At 52.0% G+C, this 21551-nt stretch overlaps 1 protein-coding gene across 3 annotated transcripts in view; it reads right to left on the reverse strand.

The window, feature by feature from the left end:
- Positions 1 to 21551, reverse strand: part of LOC140716025 (cyclin-dependent kinase 16) — a 56976-nt gene that overhangs the window by 2900 nt on the left and 32525 nt on the right. The window contains exons 8-14 of one of the 3 annotated variants that reach the window (XM_073028683.1): positions 17365 to 17485; positions 16319 to 16416; positions 16081 to 16186; positions 15929 to 15971; positions 12054 to 12144; positions 5227 to 5304; positions 259 to 337 (exon numbers count right to left, since the gene is read on the reverse strand). In XM_073028683.1, coding sequence (XP_072884784.1) covers positions 297 to 337; positions 5227 to 5304; positions 12054 to 12144; positions 15929 to 15971; positions 16081 to 16186; positions 16319 to 16416; positions 17365 to 17485 — 578 coding nt within the window. In that variant the 3' untranslated portion in view covers positions 259 to 296. Of the gene's footprint in view, positions 1 to 258; positions 371 to 5226; positions 5305 to 12053; positions 12145 to 15928; positions 15972 to 16080; positions 16187 to 16318; positions 16417 to 17364; positions 17486 to 21551 lie in introns of all 3 variants that reach the window. The other 2 variants (XM_073028682.1, XM_073028684.1) reach the window with 2 other exon arrangements.

Consider the following 21551-nt stretch of genomic DNA (forward strand, 5'->3'; position numbering starts at 1 on the left):
CATGGATGATAGAAAAATGGAGGGAAGCATTAGAGTAGATTAAGAGGTCGGCACAACATTGTGGACCGAATTACGTTCACCGGCCTTCCACAGAGAGAGTACAGCGGACATCCCCACTTTCCTGTCCCCACACTCCTCCCCCCACCCCCTCACGAGAGCCGGTCAGTGCTGTGGCGAGACCTCTCCCTGCTCTAGCTGTGCGGGAGACAGAGAGAGAGAGAGAGAGCCAGAGTGAAGGAGGATGAAGCAGGTAGTTACCGGAGCAGGTGCCAGGCTCAGCTGGTGGGGGGACAGTCCTAGCACAGAACATGCTCATGGAGGGCTGGAATCTGAGTGGCTGCTTGGAAGTAATCAGAGCCAGCAGATGGGACTACAGGAAAGAGAGGGAGGGAGGGAGGGTGGAGGAGAGGGGATGGGGAAAGGCCGTGGGAAGTGGAGCAGAGGGAAGAGATTAATGGAAAAAGGGGAGGTGAAGGGGGAGGTAAAGGGGAGGAAAGGGGTGGGAGAGAGGGTGGGTGAGAAGATGGGGACGGGCAGATGAGAAAAGGGGGAGAAGAGGGGGAAGGGTAGGAGGAGGGACAGTGGGAGTGATGAAAATGGAGATGGTGGAAGAGGGGAAGAGTGGTGAGTAGAGGTGGGGGAGATAGAGAGGAGATGAGGGGAGAGATAGAGAGGAGAAAGAGAACAGCAGTTTATAGTGAGCAGCAAACCAGTCAATAGAACACTACCTCACCCTTCCCTCCCTCACTGAGTCCCCTCAGCTGCCTCCATCACTCCTGCTGCCCAGGGCTCAGCTGGTCTGTTTGGGGGGCATCCCCCCTGCCTTCAGCTGCGTGATGCTCCCTCCTCACCACCCCCTCCTACAGTGTGACATTCTCCCCTCACCGTCCCTCCCGCAGTGTGACATTCTCCCCTCACCGTCCCTCGTGCAGTGTGACATTCTCCCCTCACCGTCCCTCCCGCTGTGTGACATTCTCCCCTCACCTTCCCTCCCGCAGTGTGACATTCTCCCCTCACCGTCCCCCCCGCAGTGTGACATTCTCCCCTCACCGTCCCTCCCGCAGTGTGACATTCTCCCCTCACCGTCCCCCCCGCAGTGTGACATTCTCCCCTCACCGTCCCCCCCGCAGTGTGACATTCTCCCCTCACCGTCCCTCGTGCAGTGTGACATTCTCCCCTCACCGTCCCTCCCGCTGTGTGACATTCTCCCCTCACCTTCCCTCCCGCAGTGTGACATTCTCCCCTCACCGTCCCCCCCGCTGTGTGACATTCTCCCCTCACCTTCCCTCCCGCAGTGTGACATTCTCCCCTCACCGTCCCCCCCGCAGTGTGACATTCTCCCCTCACCGTCCCTCCCGCTGTGTGACATTCTCCCCTCACCTTCCCTCCCGCAGTGTGACATTCTCCCCTCACCGTCCCCCCCGCAGTGTGACATTCTCCCCTCACCGTCCCTCCCGCTGTGTGACATTCTCCCCTCACCTTCCCTCCCGCAGTGTGACATTCTCCCCTCACCGTCCCCCCCGCAGTGTGACATTCTCCCCTCACCGTCCCCCCCGCAGTGTGACATTCTCCCCTCACCGTCCCTCCCGCAGTGTGACATTCTCCCCTCACCGTCCCTCCCGCTGTGTGACATTCTCCCCTCACCGTCCCTCCCGCAGTGTGACATTCTCCCCTCACCGTCCCTCCCGCAGTGTGACATTCTCCCCTCACCGTCCCTCCTGCAGTGTGACATTCTCCCCTCACCGTCCCTCCCGCAGTGTGACATTCTCCCCTCACCGTCCCTCCCGCTGTGTGACATTCTCCCCTCACCGTCCCTCCCGCAGTGTGACATTCTCCCCTCACCGTCCCCCCCGCAGTGTGACATTCTCCCCTCACCGTCCCCCCCGCAGTGTGACATTCTCCCCTCACCGTCCCTCCCGCAGTGTGACATTCTCCCCTCACCTTCCCTCCCGCAGTGTGACATTCTCCCCTCACCGTCCCCCCCGCAGTGTGACATTCTCCCCTCACTGTCCCTCCCGCAGTGTGACATTCTCCCCTCACCGTCCCTCCCGCAGTGTGACATTCTCCCCTCACCGACCCTCCCGCTGTGTGACATTCTCCCCTCACCGTCCCTCCCGCAGTGTGACATTCTCCCCTCACCGTCCCCCCCGCAGTGTGACATTCTCCCCTCACCGTCCCTCCTGCAGTGTGACATTCTCCCCTCACCGTCCCTCCCGCAGTGTGACATTCTCCCCTCACCGTCCCTCCCGCAGTGTGACATTCTCCCCTCACCGTCCCTCCCGCAGTGTGGCATTCTCCCCTCACCGACCCTCCCGCAGTGTGACATTCTCCCCTCACCGTCCCCCCCGCAGTGTGGCATTCTCCCCTCACCGACCCTCCCGCAGTGTGACATTCTCCCCTCACCGTCCCTCCCGCAGTGTGGCATTCTCCCCTCACCGACCCTCCCGCAGTGTGACATTCTCCCCTCACCGTCCCCCCCGCAGTGTGACATTCTCCCCTCACCGTCCCCCCTGCAGTGTGACATTCTCCCCTCACCGACCCTCCCGCAGTGTGACATTCTCCCCTCACCGTCCCCCCCGCAGTGTGACATTCTCCCCTCACCGTCCCTCCCGCAGTGTGACATTCTCCCCTCACCGACCCTCCCGCAGTGTGACATTCTCCCCTCACCGTCCCTCCCGCAGTGTGACATTCTCCTCTCACCGTCCCTCCCGCAGTGTGACATTCTCCCCTCACTGTCCCTCCCGCTGTGTGACATTCTCCCCTCACCGTCCCTCCCGCAGTGTGACATTCTCCCCTCACCGTCCCCCCCGCAGTGTGACATTCTCCCCTCACCGACCCTCCCGCAGTGTGACATTCTCCCCTCACCGTCCCCCCCGCAGTGTGACATTCTCCCCTCACCGTCCCTCCCGCAGTGTGACATTCTCCCCTCACCGTCCCCCCCGCAGTGTGACATTCTCCCCTCACTGTCCCTCCCGCAGTGTGACATTCTCCCCTCACCGTCCCTCCCGCAGTGTGACATTCTCCCCTCACCGTCCCCCCCCGCAGTGTGACATTCTCCCCTCACTGTCCCTCCCGCAGTGTGACATTCTCCCCTCACCGTCCCTCCCGCAGTGTGACATTCTCCCCTCACCGTCCCCCCCGCAGTGTGACATTCTCCCCTCACCGTCCCCCCCGCAGTGTGACATTCTCCCCTCACCGTCCCTCCCGCTGTGTGACATTCTCCCCTCACCGTCCCTCCTGCAGTGTGACATTCTCCCCTCACCGTCCCCCCCGCTGTGTGACATTCTCCCCTCACCTTCCCTCCGGCAGTGTGACATTCTCCCCTCACCGTCCCCCCCGCAGTGTGACATTCTCCCCTCCTGTCCCTCCCGCAGTGTGACATTCTCCCCTCACCGTCCCCCCCGCAGTGTGACATTCTCCCCTCACCGTCCCCCCCCGCAGTGTGACATTCTCACCTCACCGTCCCCCCCGCAGTGTGACATTCTCCCCTCACTGTCCCTCCCGCAGTGTGACATTCTCACCTCACCGTCCCTCCCGCAGTGTGACATTCTCACCTCACCGTCCCCCCCGCAGTGTGACATTCTCCCCTCACCGTCCCTCCCGCAGTGTGACATTCTCACCTCACCGTCCCTCCCGCAGTGTGACATTCTCCCCTCACCGACCCTCCCGCTGTGTGACATTCTCCCCTCACCGTCCCCCCCGCAGTGTGACATTCTCCCCTCACCGTCCCCCCCGCAGTGTGACATTCTCCCCTCACCGTCCCCCCCGCAGTGTGACATTCTCCCCTCACCGTCCCTCCCGCAGTGTGACATTCTCCCCTCACCGTCCCCCCCGCAGTGTGACATTCTCCCCTCACCGTCCCTCCCGCAGTGTGACATTCTCCCCTCACCGTCCCCCCCGCAGTGTGACATTCTCCCCTCACTGTCCCTCCCGCAGTGTGACATTCTCCCCTCACTGTCCCTCCCGCAGTGTGACATTCTCCCCTCACCGTCCCTCCCGCAGTGTGACTTTCTCCCCTCACCGTCCCTCCCGCAGTGTGACATTCTCCCCTCACCGTCCCTCCCGCTGTGTGACATTCTCCTCTCACCGTCCCTCCCGCAGTGTGACATTCTCCCCTCACCGTCCCTCCCGCAGTGTGACATTCTCCCCTCACTGTCCCTCCCGCAGTGTGACATTCTCCCCTCACCGTCCCTCCCGCAGTGTGACTTTCTCCCCTCACCGTCCCTCCCGCAGTGTGACATTCTCCCCTCACTGTCCCTCCCGCTGTGTGACATTCTCCTCTCACCGTCCCTCCCGCAGTGTGACATTCTCCCCTCACCGTCCCTCCCGCAGTGTGACATTCTCCCCTCACCGTCCCTCCCGCAGTGTGACATTCTCCCCTCACCGTCCCTCCCGCAGTGTGACATTCTCCCCTCACCGTCCCTCCCGCAGTGTGACATTCTCCCCTCACCGTCCCTCCCGCAGTGTGACATTCTCCCCTCACCGTCCCTCCCGCAGTGTGACATTCTCCCCTCACCGTCCCTCCCGCAGTGTGACATTCTCCCCTCACCGTCCCCCCCGCAGTGTGACATTCTCCCCTCACCGTCCCTCCCGCAGTGTGACATTCTCCCCTCACCGTCCCCCCCGCAGTGTGACATTCTCCCCTCACCGTCCCTCCCGCAGTGTGACATTCTCCCCTCACCGACCCTCCCGCAGTGTGACATTCTCCCCTCACCGTCCCTCCCGCAGTGTGACATTCTCCCCTCACTGTCCCTCCCGCAGTGTGACATTCTCCCCTCACCGACCCTCCCGCAGTGTGGCATTCTCCCCTCACTGTCCCTCCCGCAGTGTGACATTCTCCCCTCACTGTCCCTCCCGCTGTGTGACATTCTCCCCTCACCTTCCCTCCCGCTGTGTGACATTCTCCCCTCACCGTCCCTCCCGCAGTGTGACATTCTCCCCTCACTGTCCCTCCCGCAGTGTGACATTCTCCCCTCACTGTCCCTCCTACAGCGCTGCTCTCCGTCTCACGTTCCCCTCCTGCGTCGCAGCATTATTCCCCCATTACCTCCCCCACCACCCGCAAAGTGCAGTCCTCCCTTCTCACAGTGCGGAGTTCCCTCCATTCCCCCTCCTGCAGTGTGACGCTCAGTGAAGCAGTCTGCAAGACGACCACTGCTCCCCTTCTCCCTGAAATTCTGCCCACCCCACCTTACTCATGCACCCTCGTTATTTCAGCTTGCCCACCAGATTCAGGGAGCAGTGTTGATCTGTATCCAGAGTCGCTCTGTAACTCGACCTCCTTTAGTGCAAATATTGACGTAGCTGCAGTGGGGTTGGGGAGGGGAGTAAAAAAGAACGAGGACAAGGTCAGGCAGCCCAGCAGGCACTTCCACGCTCCTCCCGAACCCGGAATGGGGCGGTATTCAATCCTGTGTGTTGATCTTTGGCCCACAGATTACCCAGGTGATCCAAGGCCAAGTGAGACTGCATTCGTTGTAGTCCCATTGTGGCGATAGGCAAATTGCTGTGGGTCCAGCTCCTTGCTTAGGGAAGAGCTGAATCTGGCCATGACCAGCCTCTCATCACAGCAGATGTGAGTGCTACCGGGCGATAGACATTGAGGCAGCTCACCCTGTTTTTCTTGGGCAATCATATGATTGGTGCCTTTGACTGCAGCAGTGAGAGATTAAAGATGCATTTGAACATTCCCACCAAACAAGTTTTCAGTGCCCTACCAGGTACATCATCAGGGCTGGCACCTTGCGAGAGTTGATTCACCCTCTTAAAACATGTCCTGGCGTCGGCCTCCAAGACAAGAGATCACAGGGTCACTATGCTGCAAGGATCCACACACGTGCCATTCAGTGAGCATAAAAGGCATTGAACTCATCTGGGAGTGAAGCATCACAACACTCATGATGCTAGGTTTTGCTTTGTAAGCCTTCTGCAGACTGCAAATCTCCCAGTTAATCCACGACTTTGGTTTGAGTATGTCTGTATGCTGTCAAAGGCACATGTTCATCTACGCAGGTCTTGAGGAAGTTGGTGACAGCTGTGGTGAATTCTTTCAGATTTGAAGATGATTACCTGAATATCGTCCAGTCCACCGACTTAATGTATCGAGTACATTTTCAAACGGCGATGCTTCAGAAAGGCAGCATCTACCATGAAGGGCTTACCCCCTTCTCGTAACTATCATCAGGGAGGAGGTACAGGTTCCTCGAGGGAAGGAATAGTTCCTTCCCCTCCACCATCAAATTTCTGAGTTTTCCATGAACATATGAACACTACCTAATTAGTTTGCTCTCTTTTCACATTTTAATATATTCTTATTGTAATTTACAATAATTTTTAAGTATAACACTGCATTGCTACCACTGTATAACAAATTTCATGACATGTCAGTGATAATAAACCTGATTCTGATGTCTTATGCGATCTTCCTCCTCTGTAGCCCTATTTACTGATGGGGAACTCCTTCAGGGGGCATCCATGATGTAACTGGTTCCAAAGAAACGATTCTCCTCTTCTCCTATGTTTTACTAATGACACTTACACTGAAAATGTGCACTAAATGCATCTCTATCCTGCGAGTGAAGGGTTTAACGTAAGAGGAGCGTTTGACGTCTCTGGGCCTGTGCTATCTTTTATGGACAAGATGGCGGTGGGGGGGAAATCTCACTGAAATCTTCTGGATACTGAAAAACCTGGATAGAGTGGATATGTATAGTGGGGGAGTACTCCAAGTGGGGTCTGACCAGGGTCCTATATAGCTGCAACATTACCTCTTGGCTCTTAAACTCAATCCCACAGTTGATGAAGGCCAATGCACCGTATGCCTTCTTAACCACAGAGTCAACCTGAGTAGCAGCTTTGAGTGTCCTGTGGACTCGGACCCCAAGATCCCTCTGATCCTCCACACTGCCAAGAGTCTTACCATTAATACTACATTCTGCCATCATATCTGACCTACCAAAATGAACCACCTCACACTTGTCAGCAGCCTCACCTCCTTGCAGCAGGAAGAGAAGTACTCGTCTATATCCTCTGAAGAGCGGGGCTTTGACACAGGCAGTGGAAGGCGAGGTGAGGTGAGTCTGAGACCCATATTTTTATTTATTTTTAGAGATGCAGCATGGTGACGAGCCCTTCAGGCTCAATGAGCCCACGTCACCCAATTTACACCATGTGACCAATTAATCTACGAACCCAGACGTGTTTATAGTGTGGGAGTAAACCGGAATAGCTGGAGGAAATTCACGCTGTCATGGTAAGAATCTCCTTCTGGGCAGCGGAAGGAATTGAACCCGTGTCGCTGGCGATGTTATAGTTACATGGAGGCAGAGCGGAGTGAGGAAGGCGCTAAACGCCAAGGGCTCGATCCAGCTCAGCTTTGGAGGCCTGGGACCCGCTCCCGGGGTTTCATAACTGACCGTTGTTCGGCACGCCAAGGGCTCGATCCAGCTCAGCTTTGGAGGCCTGGGACCCGCTCCCGGGGTTTCATAACTGACCGTTGTTCGGCACGCCAAGGGCTCGATCCAGCTCAGCTTTGGAGGCCTGGGACCAGCTCCCGGGGTTTCATAACTGACCGTTGTTCGGCACGCCAAGGGCTCGATCCAGCTCAGCTTTGGAGGCCTGGGACCCGCTCCCGGGGTTTCATAACTGACCATTGTTCGGCACGCCAAGGGCTCATCAGCTCAGCTTTGGAGGCCTGGGACCCGCTCCCGGGGTTTTATAACTGACCGTTGTTCGGCACGCCAAGGGCTCGATCCAGCTCAGCTTTGGAGGATTGGGACCCGCTCCCGGGGTTTCATAACTGACCGTTGTTCGGCACGCCAAGGGCTCGATCCAGCTCAGCTTTGGAGGATTGGGACCCGCTCCCGGGGTTTCATAACTGACCGTTGTTCGGCACGCCAAGGGCTCATCAGCTCAGCTTTGGAGGCCTGGGACCAGCTCCCGGGGTTTCATAACTGACCATTGTTCGGCACGCCAAGGGCTCGATCCAGCTCAGCTTTGGAGGATTGGGACCCGCTCCCGGGGTTTCATAACTGACCGTTGTTCGGCACGCCAAGGGCTCATCAGCTCAGCTTTGGAGGCCTGGGACCAGCTCCCGGGGTTTCATAACTGACCATTGTTCGGCACGCCAAGGGCTCGATCCAGCTCAGCTTTGGAGGCCTGGGACCCGCTCCCGGGGTTTCATAACTGACCGTTGTTCGGCACGCCAAGGGCTCGATCCAGCTCAGCTTTGGAGGCCTGGGACCCGCTCCCGGGGTTTCATAACTGACCGTTGTTCGGCACGCCAAGGGCTCGATCCAGCTCAGCTTTGGAGGCCTGGGACCCGCTCCCGGGGTTTCATAACTGACCGTTGTTCGGCACGCCAAGGGCTCGATCCAGCTCAGCTTTGGAGGCCTGGGACCCGCTCCCGGGGTTTCATAACTGACCGTTGTTCGGCACGCCAAGGGCTCGATCCAGCTCAGCTTTGGAGGCCTGGGACCCGCTCCCGGGATTTCATAACTGACCGTTGTTCGGCACGCCAAGGGCTCATCAGCTCAGCTTTGGAGGATTGGGACCCGCTCCCGGGGTTTCATAACTGACCGTTGTTCGGCACGCCAAGGGCTCATCAGCTCAGCTTTGGAGGATTGGGACCCGCTCCCGGGGTTTCATAACTGACCGTTGTTCGGCACGCCAAGGGCTCGATCCAGCTCAGCTTTGGAGGCCTGGGACCCGCTCCCGGGGTTTCATAACTGACCGTTGTTCGGCACGCCAAGGGCTCGATCCAGCTCAGCTTTGGAGGCCTGGGACCCGCTCCCGGGGTTTCATAACTGACCGTTGTTCGGCACGCCAAGGGCTCGATCCAGCTCAGCTTTGGAGGCCTGGGACCCGCTCCCGGGGTTTCATAACTGACCGTTGTTTGGCACGCCAAGGGCTCGATCCAGCTCAGCTTTGGAGGCCTGGGACCCGCTCTCGGGGTTTCATAACTGACCGTTGTTCGGCACGCCAAGGGCTCATCAGCTCAGCTTTGGAGGATTGGGACCCGCTCCCGGGGTTTCATAACTGACCGTTGTTCGGCACGCCAAGGGCTCGATCCAGCTCAGCTTTGGAGGCCTGGGACCCGCTCCCGGGGTTTCATAACTGACCGTTGTTCGGCACGCCAAGGGCTCGATCCAGCTCAGCTTTGGAGGCCTGGGACCAGCTCCCGGGGTTTCATAACTGACCGTTGTTCGGCACGCCAAGGGCTCGATCCAGCTCAGCTTTGGAGGATTGGGACCCGCTCCCGGGGTTTCATAACTGACCGTTGTTCGGCACGCCAAGGGCTCGATCCAGCTCAGCTTTGGAGGCCTGGGACCCGCTCCCCGGGTTTCATAACTGACCGTTGTTCGGCACGCCAAGGGCTCATCAGCTCAGCTTTGGAGGCCTGGGACCCGCTCCCGGGGTTTCATAACTGACCGTTGTTCGGCACGCCAAGGGCTCATCAGCTCAGCTTTGGAGGCCTGGGACCCGCTCCCGGGGTTTCATAACTGACCGTTGTTCGGCACGCCAAGGGCTCGATCCAGCTCAGCTTTGGAGGCCTGGGACCCGCTCCCGGGGTTTCATAACTGACCGTTGTTCGGCATGCCAAGGGCTCGATCCAGCTCAGCTTTGGAGGCCTGGGACCCGCTCCCGGGGTTTCATAACTGACCGTTGTTCGGCACGCCAAGGGCTCGATCCAGCTCAGCTTTGGAGGCCTGGGACCCGCTCCCTGGGTTTCATAACTGACCGTTGTTCGGCACGCCAAGGGCTCATCAGCTCAGCTTTGGAGGCCTGGGACCCGCTCCCGGGGTTTCATAACTGACCGTTGTTCGGCACGCCAAGGGCTCATCAGCTCAGCTTTGGAGGCCTGGGACCCGCTCCCGGGGTTTCATAACTGACCGTTGTTCGGCACGCCAAGGGCTCATCCGCTCAGCTTTGGAGGCCTGAGACCCGCTCCCGGGGTTTCATAACTGACCGTTGTTCGGCACGCCAAGGGCTCGATCCAGCTCAGCTTTGGAGGCCTGGGACCTGCTCCCAGGGTTTCATAACTGACCGTTGTTCGGCACGCCAAGGGCTCATCAGCTCAGCTTTGGAGGCCTGGGACCCGCTCCCGGGGTTTCATAACTGACCGTTGTTCGGCACGCCAAGGGCTCGATCCAGCTCAGCTTTGGAGGATTGGGACCCGCTCCCGGGGTTTCATAACTGACCGTTGTTCGGCACGCCAAGGGCTCGATCCAGCTCAGCTTTGGAGGCCTGGGACCCACTCTCGGGGTTTCATAACTGACCGTTGTTCGGCACGCCAAGGGCTCATCAGCTCAGCTTTGGAGGCCTGGGACCCGCTCCCGGGGTTTCATAACTGACCGTTGTTCGGCACGCTAAGGGCTCGATCCAGCTCAGCTTTGGAGGCCTGGGAGTTTGGGGCTCTGGAGATGGGGGATCGAAGGTCGGTGTCACTGCAGGTTGTTGGGGTTGTTGGAATATCTACGGCTGTGTGCCCAGATCCGACATAACGGACTTTTAACAACGTAAACCAGCAAGTTATTTGTTATGTCTCCCCGCTTTCTCCCTAATTAGGGGGGGAGAGAGAGAGCCGGGTGAAACGTGAAGTCTTTGGGGTAACTGCAAGTCGTGTCTTTGCTGTTGCTTTGCTCACGTTTGAGTGCTCGGTGGGGGGTGCCAATGCTTGCTTTTGACGGTGGGGGGAGGGGGGATTGTCGCTTAGTGCTACTTAAGCGTGGAAGGGAAGGGCGCTGGGGGGGTCTAACATTTAACTGTCCATTCTTTGGAGCACTCCTTTGTTCTTGTGGATTGTTGCGAAGTAAAAGCATTTCAGGATGTACATTGTATACATTTCTGACATTAAATGTACCTTTGAAACACTAACAGCCACACTATAGTCGGCCCTCCTTATTCACAAGGGATTGGTTCCAGGACCCCTTGCGGATGCTCAAGTGCCTTATTCAACCTGTCTCAATGCGGTGGACCTTAGGACCCAGCGGAACCTGAGCTCTTATTCAACCTGTCTCAATGCGGTGGACCTTGGGACCCAGCGGAACCTGAGATCTTATTCAACCTGTCTCAGTGCGGTGGACCTTGGGACCCAGCAGAACCTGAGATCTTATTCAACCTGTCTCAATGCTGTGGACCTTGGGACCCAGCGGAACCTGAGATCTTATTTAACCTGTCTCAGTGCGGTGGACATTAGGACCCAGTGGCAGAGATCTGAATCCGCAGTGTTTCTGTTCAAGAAAATAATCACAATCACGATTGAAAATAAAGTGGAAATAATAAAGCGATCGAAAAGAGGTGAAACGCCATCAGTCATTGGAAAATTGTTAGGCAACAATGGGAATAATTTTAAAGGATAAGTGAGAAAGGCCCTGCCCCGATGAAAGCTACAATTATTACTAAGCAACGCAGTGGTTTAATTATTGGGTTTTGGGGTTTTGACCCTCCACATCAACCCGGTATGGTGGACAGCACACTCAGGAGTGGTCTGTCACTTGATCGAACTCGGGAACTTCTGTCCCCAAGCCCAGCGCTGAAACATACATTCTTAAGTGTTTTATATGCATAGAAAGGTAAAATATATACTATATACTAAGACAAATGTTTGACTAACTGACGCTAAATAATACCGGATGTACCTGTTCCGACTTACTTAGTAAGAGAACTTTCGTTTTTTTTCGATCCTGATCCACGATAACCCACGCACATCCTCCCATATACTTTAAATCATCCCTAGATTACTTATAATACCTAATACAACGTAAATGCTAGTAAAATAGTTATACTGCATTGTTTAGGGAATAATGACAAGGGAAAAAAGTCTGTACACGCTCAAACAACAAGTTCTGGAAGAGCACTTCCGGGTTTTCGTGATTTGCGGTTGGTTGAATTCGCGCATGCGGAACTCATGGATAAGGAGGGACGACTGTACTGTGACGCGCAAATTTCCCTGGAAACACCAAGACATTACAAGAAAGTTTGGAAGAAAGAGACAGGGTAAGGAAAACAGCACAATTCAGGGACAGAGGATCAGTAATACAGGAAGCACTCACTATCAGGTAACTTGTGGACCCGCTCGCCCAGGCTGTGGAAATGTGGATGTTTCATGGCCTGCTGCGCTGAAATCCTCTTCTTCCCTTCAAACTGGGAGAGAAAATCATGGCTCAGTTATCAAGGGCTTTCGATGAGCTCACACTAGCTGTGCTCCCTGCAGTGTTTCCTAAACGATATAGGATATAAGCAGTTCCTTTTGAGAGTGTGAGTGTGTGGGTGTGAGTGAGTGTGTGTGTGTGTGTGTGTGCGCGCGCGTGCGTGTGTCTACAATGGCATGCAAAAGTTTGGGCACCTTTGGTCAAGATCTCTGTTACTGTGAATAGCTAAGCGAGTAAAAGATGACCTGATTTCCAAAAGGCATAAAGTTCAAGATGACACACTTCCTTAATATTATAAGCAAGATTACTTTTTTTTATTTCCATCTTTTACAGTTTCAAAAACGCAAAAAAAGAACAAGGCCCGAAGCAAAAGTTTGGGCACCCTGCATGGTCAGTATTTAGTAACCCCCCCTTTGGCAAGTATCACGCTTGTAAACGCTTTCTGTAGCCAGCTAAGAGTCTTCCAGTTCTTGTTTGGGGGATTTTCGCTCATTCTTCCTTGCAAAAGGCTTCTGGCTCTGTGAGATTCTTGGGCCGTCTTGCATGCACTGCTCTTTTGAGGTCTATCCACAGATTTTCGATGATGTTTAGGTCAGGGGACTGTGAGGGCCATAGCAAAACCTTCAGCTTGTGCCTCTTGAGGTAGTCCAATGTGGATTTTGAGGTGTGTTTAGGATCATTATCCCGTTGTAGAAGCCATCCTCTTTTCATCTTCAGCTTTTTTACAGACGGTGTGACGTTTGCTTCCAGAATTTGCTGGTATTTAATTGAATTCATTCTTCCCTCTACCAGTGAAATGTTCCCCGTGCCACTGGCTACAACACAAGCCCAAAGCATGATCGATCCACCCACGTGCTTAACAGTTGGACAGATGTTCTTTTCATGAAATTCTGCACTCTTTTTTCTCCAAACATACCTCATTGCAGCCAAGAAGTTCTATTTTACCTTCATCAGTCCACAGGACTTGTTGCCAAAATGCATCAGGCTTGTTTAGATGTTCCTTTGCAAACTTCCCATGCTGAAGTTTGTGGTGAAGACGCAGGAAAGGTTTTCTTCTGATGGCTCTTCCATGAAGGCCATATTTGTGCAAGTGTCACTGCACAGTAGAACAGTGCACCACCACTCCAGAGTCTGCTAAATCTTCCTGAAGGTCTTTTGCTGTCAAATGGGGGTTTTGATTTGCCTTTATAGCAATCCTATGAGCAGTTCTCTCGGAAAGTTTTCTTGGTCTTCCAGATCTCAACTTGACCTCCACCGTTCCTGTTAACTGCCATTTCTTAATTACCTTACGAACTGAGGAAACGGCTACCTGAAAACGCTTTGCTATCTTCTTATAGCCTTCTTCTGCTTTGTGAGCATCATTTATTTGAATTTTCAGAGTGCTAGGCAGCTGCTTAGAGGTGCCCATGGCTGCTGATTGTTGGGACAAGGTTTGAGGAGTCAGGGTATTTAAAAAGCTTTAAAATTTGCATCACCTGGCCTTTCCTAATGATGACTGCAAACAAGCCACAGCCCTAACGAGCTAATTAAGGTTTGAGACCTTGGTAAAAGTTATCTGAGAGCTCAAATCTCTTGGGGTGCCCAAACTTTTGCATGCCACTGTATATATAAAATAAAAAAAGACACCCCCCCCCCCCACCCTGTGTGTGTATGTGTAAGGGAGGAGAGTAGCTGGTTTCGTTCTGTTGTTGGAGACTGGAGACCCGTCGGCCTGCCTGGAGTGTGCGTGGGAGGTACGAATGGGGTTTGTTTTGCTGTTGTTGTTTTGTTGCTTACTGTGTTCTGTGTTGTTCTGACGAGCATTGTGAACATGTTTTGTTGCAGCCGGAACGTGTCCACTACATCCTGCGGTTGTTATCGTTTCACTATATGTTTGGATGTATGTAGTAACTTTAAATCTAGAGTATAGCGATAACAACAGGCTTCCCCAGTGTTCTGATTCACCCATCTGTCAGACGAGGGTACCCCAGGGTGTCCCTGACAATCGTCCTTAAACAGGTGGGTGGGTCTGGAATCGCTCATCATCTAGTAGGCTGTGTTTTTGGTAAAATCCCACTCACCACCCTGTTTAAGATTGAAGTAAATTTATTATCAAAGTACATATATGTCACCATGCAGGCATTCACAGTAGAACAAGAAACACCGCAGAATGAATGAAAGACTACACACAAAGACTGACAAATAACCAATGTGCAAAAGCAGACAAACTATGTGAATACAAAAAAAAACAAGTAATTATTATATACAAATTAATACTAAGAACATGAGGTTATAGAATCCTCAAAAGTGAGTCGAAGGTTGTGGAATCAGTTCAGAGTAGAGGTGAGTGAAGCTGTCCATGCTGATGGAGTTGGATGGTTGCAGGGTAGTAACTGTTCCTGAACCTGGTGGTGTGGGACAATTTAACCACTCAGATTTAATTTCCCACATCACTTGAGCTGGATTCTGAGTTCAACGGTCTGCTCAGCACTTGTCACCAGATCCTCAATCCAAGTATGGCAAGATCTGAATTCCCTCAACACACTTCCAGGGCAAATGCCCCAGGTCCATCCGGAGAAGAGATAGCGTAGGAGGCTAAAGACACTTGGCCTGCCCCCTTTGACCCTCAGCAAATGTTACTGGATGCATCACGGGACCACAAGAGATGACTCAGACAGCTGCTGGCCACAGCCTGTCTAATAGATGAGAACATGCCCGTCCCTGGTACCTTCAACATGGAGAGGGGCGCTTGAAGTCTGCCGCATGGTCAGACTCAATGAGCAGTGACCTGTCCCATGGTGATCACTCACTAGCTGAAGGGGCAACATCACAGCTGACTCGTCCCCACACCCAGGGACCACCGCATTCCCTGAACCATGAAAGTGGCATCACAGGTGTGCTGTTACATGAGAGCTTCAGGTTCCTAGGTACGAACATCACCAATAGCCAGCCATGTTGAACTCATGGCCAAGAAGTCTCGCCAAGACCTTTACTTCCTCAGGGGCTAAAGGAATTCGGCATAGCCCCACTGAGCCTCATCAATGCGCCACAGAACGCATCCCAACCAGAAGTGTCCCAGCTCAGTACAGCAACTGCTCTGCCCATGACTGCCAGAATCTGCAGAGAGCTGTGGACACAGCTTAGCATATCATGGACACCAGTCTCCTCTCCATAAATTTTGTCTACACCTCCTCCTGCCAGAATAATCAAAGGCCCCACCCACCTCTGACATCATCTCTTCTTCCTCACCTCTCATTGGGCAGAAGATACAGAAGCTGGAAGCACATACCACCAGACTCAAGGACAGCACCTACCCTACTGTTATCAGACTATTAAACGGTTCCTTGGTACGATAAGGATGGTGAGGGGGGAAGATACCTCTCTAACAAAAGAGGTGTAAGGCTAGTCTGCAGATCACAAGTCTTGGTTAGGTATTTAGGCATCCACTGACACCAGGCAGACAATCTCTGAATTACTGATAATGGCTGGGGTCACCTGTCTTGTAAAGTCACTGCCCAGAAGAAGGTGATGGCAAATCACTTCTGTAGAAAAATTTGCCAAGAACAAGAAAGACCATGATGGTCTACTTCATACAACACAGCATATAATGATGATGAGTACGACCTCACAATCTTCCTCCTCATGATCTTGTAGCTATTGTCTGTAACTGTAACACTTTATTCTGCATTCTGTTATCGTTGTACCATAATGGATCAATGTTGTAAAATGACTGCATGCAAAACCAGTTTTTTTTCCACAGGACAATAATTCACCATTTAAAGTTCCCCACCCCTTACCTGCAGTAGTTTTGATAAGAGATCGAGCCCCTCTGGGTCCAGTCTGCAAGAGAGAAAGGTGCTTATTCAGGCTAGTGCAGTCAAGGCCAAACCCTTGCAATTGAGCTGAGGGTGAGGAGGTGGGGAGTGGCCCCTCGGGCATTGGCACGTACCTGGGCGCGTGATTGACGAGAGGTTCCGGCCGGTACTTGGGGTAGTTGTACGATCTGAAGTCCTCGTTCGCCAGGATGCCGGGCCACGTCGCTTCTGTCGGTGTTCCTGACAGGACAGAGATGGGGACAGCTGGTGGTCACTGGGATGTGACAGGAATGGAAGGGGCAGCGGTAAAAGGGGGGGGTGGGGGTAAGGTTGAGGTGAAGACTACTCGAGGGACAGCAGCTGGATTCTCACCTAATACCCTAAATATAAAATGCAATTCTTCCTCCACAGTGGACCCAGGAAACAGGGGGCGCCCCGTGGCCATCTCGTAAAATATACAGCCCACGCCCCTGAAACAGTGGAACAAGCAGAGAGTCAGTCTCACAAACACAACATGTGATGTTCAAAGGGAAGCAAATGTGCAAAAGAGCGGCCTTGTGTATTGCACAATTACCTCATCCAATCTTCAACCCATTCCCCTTCCTGCTGACTTGTGGGTCCCACTGCTCTGTCACGAAATACACAACCAATGTAGAGAAACACCACCCACCCAATCTTCAATCTGATTCATATTTATTTATCACTATTTAGTACTATGCAAAAGTCTCTAGCTAGGGTGCCTAAGGCTTTTCCACAGTACTGTATTTGTCAACATGGAGCGGACGAGTCTGTACACCTTGGAGAAAGGATGTTGGGAATGGTGAGGGTAGAGCACAGAGGGAGTGACGTGGGACAGGTGGCAGAGAAGAGGTGCCTGGGGCAGAGGGGGAGGTGGGTGGTGTGGGTGCAGCCACACCCAGTACTGAGACACCAGGCAAGGTCATCTGATTCCAGACAACTGGTTTATTGATCATTACAGAACGTCTCTCTGGTGTTACCCACTCCCTCCCCTATCCCTTCCCCGTTTCCCAAGAATGATTCCCCTCTCTCTGTCCCCGATGTTATACAGTGACAGGCTTGTCGTCACCGGTACCATGCCCCGGTGTTGTACAGTGACAGACCCGTCCCCACTGGTATTGTACTCTACAGTGTTGTACAGTGACAGACCCGTCCCCACTGGTATTGTACTCTAGTGTTGTACAGTGACAGACCCGTCCCCACTGGTATTGTACTCTAGTGTTGTACAGTGTCAGAACCGGTATTATACTGTATAGGTGAACATCACCAGCCGTGTAATGGGAAAAATCAGTAACCATGAACAATACCATGTATTGAAAGACCTGCTCTGATGTATTAAGGCTTGGAGAGCATCTCTGCCAATGGTCATTTGGCTGCACAACTGCCAATTCTCTACTCACCACATATCTATCTGTGTTGAGTACTCGGTGGATCCCAGCAAGACATCTGGGGGCCGGTACCAGAGAGTCACCACCTCATTTGAATAGGTTTTAGTCGGAACTGATTTCGCCCGGGCCAACCCTAAGTATCACAAGAACAAATATAATTAATATAAAGAAAAATAATGGCAGGATTCTTCGCAGGTGGAGGAACAGAGGGATCTTGGGTTCCACGTCCATAGATCCCTGAAAGTTGTCACGCAAATTGACAGGGTTGTTAAGAGGAATTGTGTTCATGAGCCTGTAAATGTTGCAGCTCTATTAAAGCCTGGCGAGAGCACACTTGGAATATTGTGTTCAGTTCCGGCTGCCTCTTTATAGGAAGGATGTGGAAGCTTTAGAGAGATTTACCAGGACGCTGACTGGACTAGAGAGCACAAGGAAAGGTTGAGCGAGCTATGACTTTCCTTGTTGAAGCGAAGGCGGAAGAGAAGTTGCTTAGTAGAGGTGTACAAGAGGCAGATAGCAGGTGGATAGCCAGAGACTTTTTCCCAGGTCAGCAATGGCCAGTACCAGAAGAGGTGAGCAGCAGAAAGTTTGGGGGAGATGTCAGAGGTAGGTTTTTTTTTGACACAGAGAGGTAGGTACTTGGAAAGTGCTGCCAGGGGTATTGCAGGTGTTGAAATGGCTCTTAGATAGGTATATGAACATGCAGAGAATGGGAAGGATACAGACATAAGACCAGAAGACACAGGAGCAGAATTAGGTCTATAACTTCGTTCCAAGGTAGTGAAGGAAAGGACGTGGAGAGGATGTTTCCTACAGTGGGAGAGTTTAGGACCAAAGTGCACAGCTTCAGAATAGAGGGACGTCCCTTTGGAATGGAGATGAGGAGGACATTCTTGAACCAGAGGGTGGTGAATCTATGGAATTCATTGCTACAGATAGCTATGGAAGCCAGGTCATTGGGATTGATTGGTAAGGGAGTGCAGGGTTACGGGGAGGAGCTGGAAAAACAAATCAGCCATGATTGACTGGTGAAGCAGATTTGATGGACCCAGTTACCTAACTCTGCTCCTTTTTCTAATGGCTCTCATTCAATTTAAGGTTAATAGTTCCGCTCCTAGTGGCCTCCCAGGTTCTGGTGCAATTAGAGATTGGTTGTTATGACATTGTGGGCATCACTGAGTCGTGGCTGAAAGGGCATAGTTGGGAGTTTAACATCAAAGGATAGACTTTGTATCAAAAGGACAGGCAGGAAAGAATAGACAGTGGTGTGGCTCTGTTGGTAAGAGATGGAATTACATCTTTAGAAAGAGGTGACATAGGGTCAGAGAATGTTGAATCTTTATGGGTGGAGTTAAGAAATTGCAAGGGTAAAAAATTTATTATAGGAATTATACATAGGGTTCCACATAGTAGCCAAGATGAAGCTTTGAGGTTTCAAAGGGAGCTGGAAAAGGCATGTAATAAGGATAATGTCACAATTGTAATGGGGGACTTCAATCTGCAAGGGGATTGGGAAAACAAGATTGGTGTCAGATTGCAAGAGAGGGAATTTGTTGAATGCCTATGAGATGGCTTTTTAGAACAGCTTGTGCTTGAGCCTACTTAGGGAAAAGCTGTCTTAGGTTGGGTGTTGTGTAATAACCGAGATCTTATTAATGTAAGGGAACTCTTAGGAGGCAGTGATCATAATATGCTGCAATTTGAGAGGGAACAGCATAACTCCCGTCAGATGACAGCAGGGCAGAGATGGCTGAAGTTTCTGGGGATAATTCACAAGGCGCAGGATAGATATGTCCCACAAAGGAAGAAGTTCTCATATGGCAGGGGAAGGCAACTGTGGCTGATAAAGGAAGCGAAGGAATGTGTAACAGTCAAGGAAAGGCAAAAGTGAGTGGGAAGATGGATGATTGGGAAACTTTTAAAATCCAACAAAAGACAACTAAGAAAGCTATAAGAAGGGAAAAGAATGGGGGACAAAGAAATGGCAGATGAACTTAATGGGTACTTTGCATCAGTCTTCACTGAGGAAGACACTAGCAGTGTGCCAGAGGTCTGTGAGTGTCAGAGAGTAGAGTGAGTGCCATTGCTATTATAAAAGAAGAAGTGCTCGGCAAACTCAAAGGTCTAAAGGTGGATAGGTCACCTGGGCCAGATGGACTCCATCCCAGAGTCCTGAGAGAGGTTGCTGAAGAGATAACGGATGCATTGGTCATGGTCTTTCAAGGATCACTTGATTCTGGCATGGTCCCGGAGGACTGGAAGATTGCAAATGTCACTCCACTCTTTAAGAAGGGAGGAAGGCAAAAGAAATGAAATTATAGGCTAGTTAGCCTGACCTCAGTGGCTGGGAAAGTGTTGACGTCTACTCTTAAGGATGAGGTTTTGAAGTACTTGGAGACTAATGACAAAATAAGTCAAAATCAGCATTGTTTCTGGAACGGGAAGTTTTGCTTGACAAATCTGTTAGAGTTCTTTTAGGAAATAACAAACAGGGTGGACAGAGAGAGGCAGTAGATGTCACTTACTTGGATTTTCAGAAGGCAGTATTGGGACCGCTACTTTTCACATTGTTTGTCAATGATTTAGATAATGGAACTGTTAGCTTTGTGGCAAAGTTTGCAGATGATACAAAGATAAGTGGAGGAGTAGATTCAAACATTAGAGGTGCAGAGGGACTTAGGAGTCCTCGTGCAAGTCTCCCAGGAGATTAATTTACAGGTTAAGTCTGCAGTAAAGAAGGTAAATGCAATGTTGATATTTATTTCAAGGGAAATGGAATATAAAAGCAAGGAGATAATGCTGGGCCTTTATAAAACATTGGTCAAGCTGCACTTGGAGTATCTTCAACAGTTTTGGGCCCCATATCTTTGAAAGGATGTGTTATCATTGGAGAGAGTTAATGAGGGTGATTCTGGGAATGAAGGGGTTAACATCCGAGGAGCATTTGGCAGCTTTGGGCCTGTACTCACTGGAATTTAGAAGAATGTAGGAGGATCTCATTGAAACCTACTGAAAGTTGAAAGGATTGGATAGGGTGGATGTGGAGAAGATGTTTCCTATCCAGAACTAGAGCGCACAGCCTCAAAATTGAGGGGTGACCCTTTAGAACAGAGTTATGGAGGAATTCTTTTTAGCCTGAGTGTAGTAAATCCGTGTGGAGGTCAAGTCCATGTGTCCAAGTCCAAGTGATGGAGAGCTGGAGCAGACTCGATGGGCTGAATGGCCTAATTCTGCTCCTCTGTCATGTGGTATGTTTGTCAACTGTACATCAAAGTATACAATGAAATATGTTTGTGTTGGTGGCAGTCTGCAAGTGTTGCCATGCTTCAAATGTTAACAATTCATTAATCCTAACCCGTACATAGAACCACAAAACATTACAGCACAGAAAGAGGCCTTTTGGCCCTTCTTGGCTGTGCCAAACCATTTTTCTGCCTGGTCCCACTGACCTGCACCCGAGCCATATCCCTCCATACATCTCTCATCCACGTACCTGTCCAAGTTTTTCTTAAATGTTAAAAGTGAGCCTGCATCCACCACTTCATCTGGCAGCTCATTCCACACTCCCACCACTCTCTGCGTGAAGAAGCCCCTCCACTAATGTTCCCCTTAAACTTTTCCCCCTTCACCCTTAACCCATGTCCTCTAGTTTGTTTCTCCCCTAACCTCAGTGGAAAAAGCCTGCTTGCATTCACTCTATCTATGCCCATCATAATTTTATACACCTCTATCAAATCACCCCTCATTCTCCTACGCTCCAGGGAATAAAGTCCTAACCTATTCAACCTTTCTCTGTAACTCAGTTTCTCAAGTCCTGGCAACATCCTTGTAAGCCTTCTCTGCACTCTTTCAACCTTATTAATATCCTTCCTGTAATTCGGTGACCAAAACTGCACACAATAAAGATGCACACGTCTTTGGAATGCTTGTGAAAACCAGAACATCTGGAGGAAACCCATGTGGTCACAGAGAGAACATACAAACTCCTTACAGACATGGCAAGAAGTGAACCCAGACTGCTGCTGTTATAAAGTGTTACACTACTGTACTGCCTACCAGTACCAGGAGTGTTATTTAGTATTTTCAGTTTATTCAGACATACAGCACGGTAGCAGGCCCTCCCAGTCCACTGAGCCCGCACTGATCAATCACACCCAAGTGATCAACTGACCTGAATGTCTTTGGGATGCTTGTGAAAA

This window comes from Hemitrygon akajei, chromosome 24 (assembly GCF_048418815.1).
Source record: "Hemitrygon akajei chromosome 24, sHemAka1.3, whole genome shotgun sequence".
Lineage (NCBI taxonomy): Eukaryota > Metazoa > Chordata > Chondrichthyes > Myliobatiformes > Dasyatidae > Hemitrygon > Hemitrygon akajei.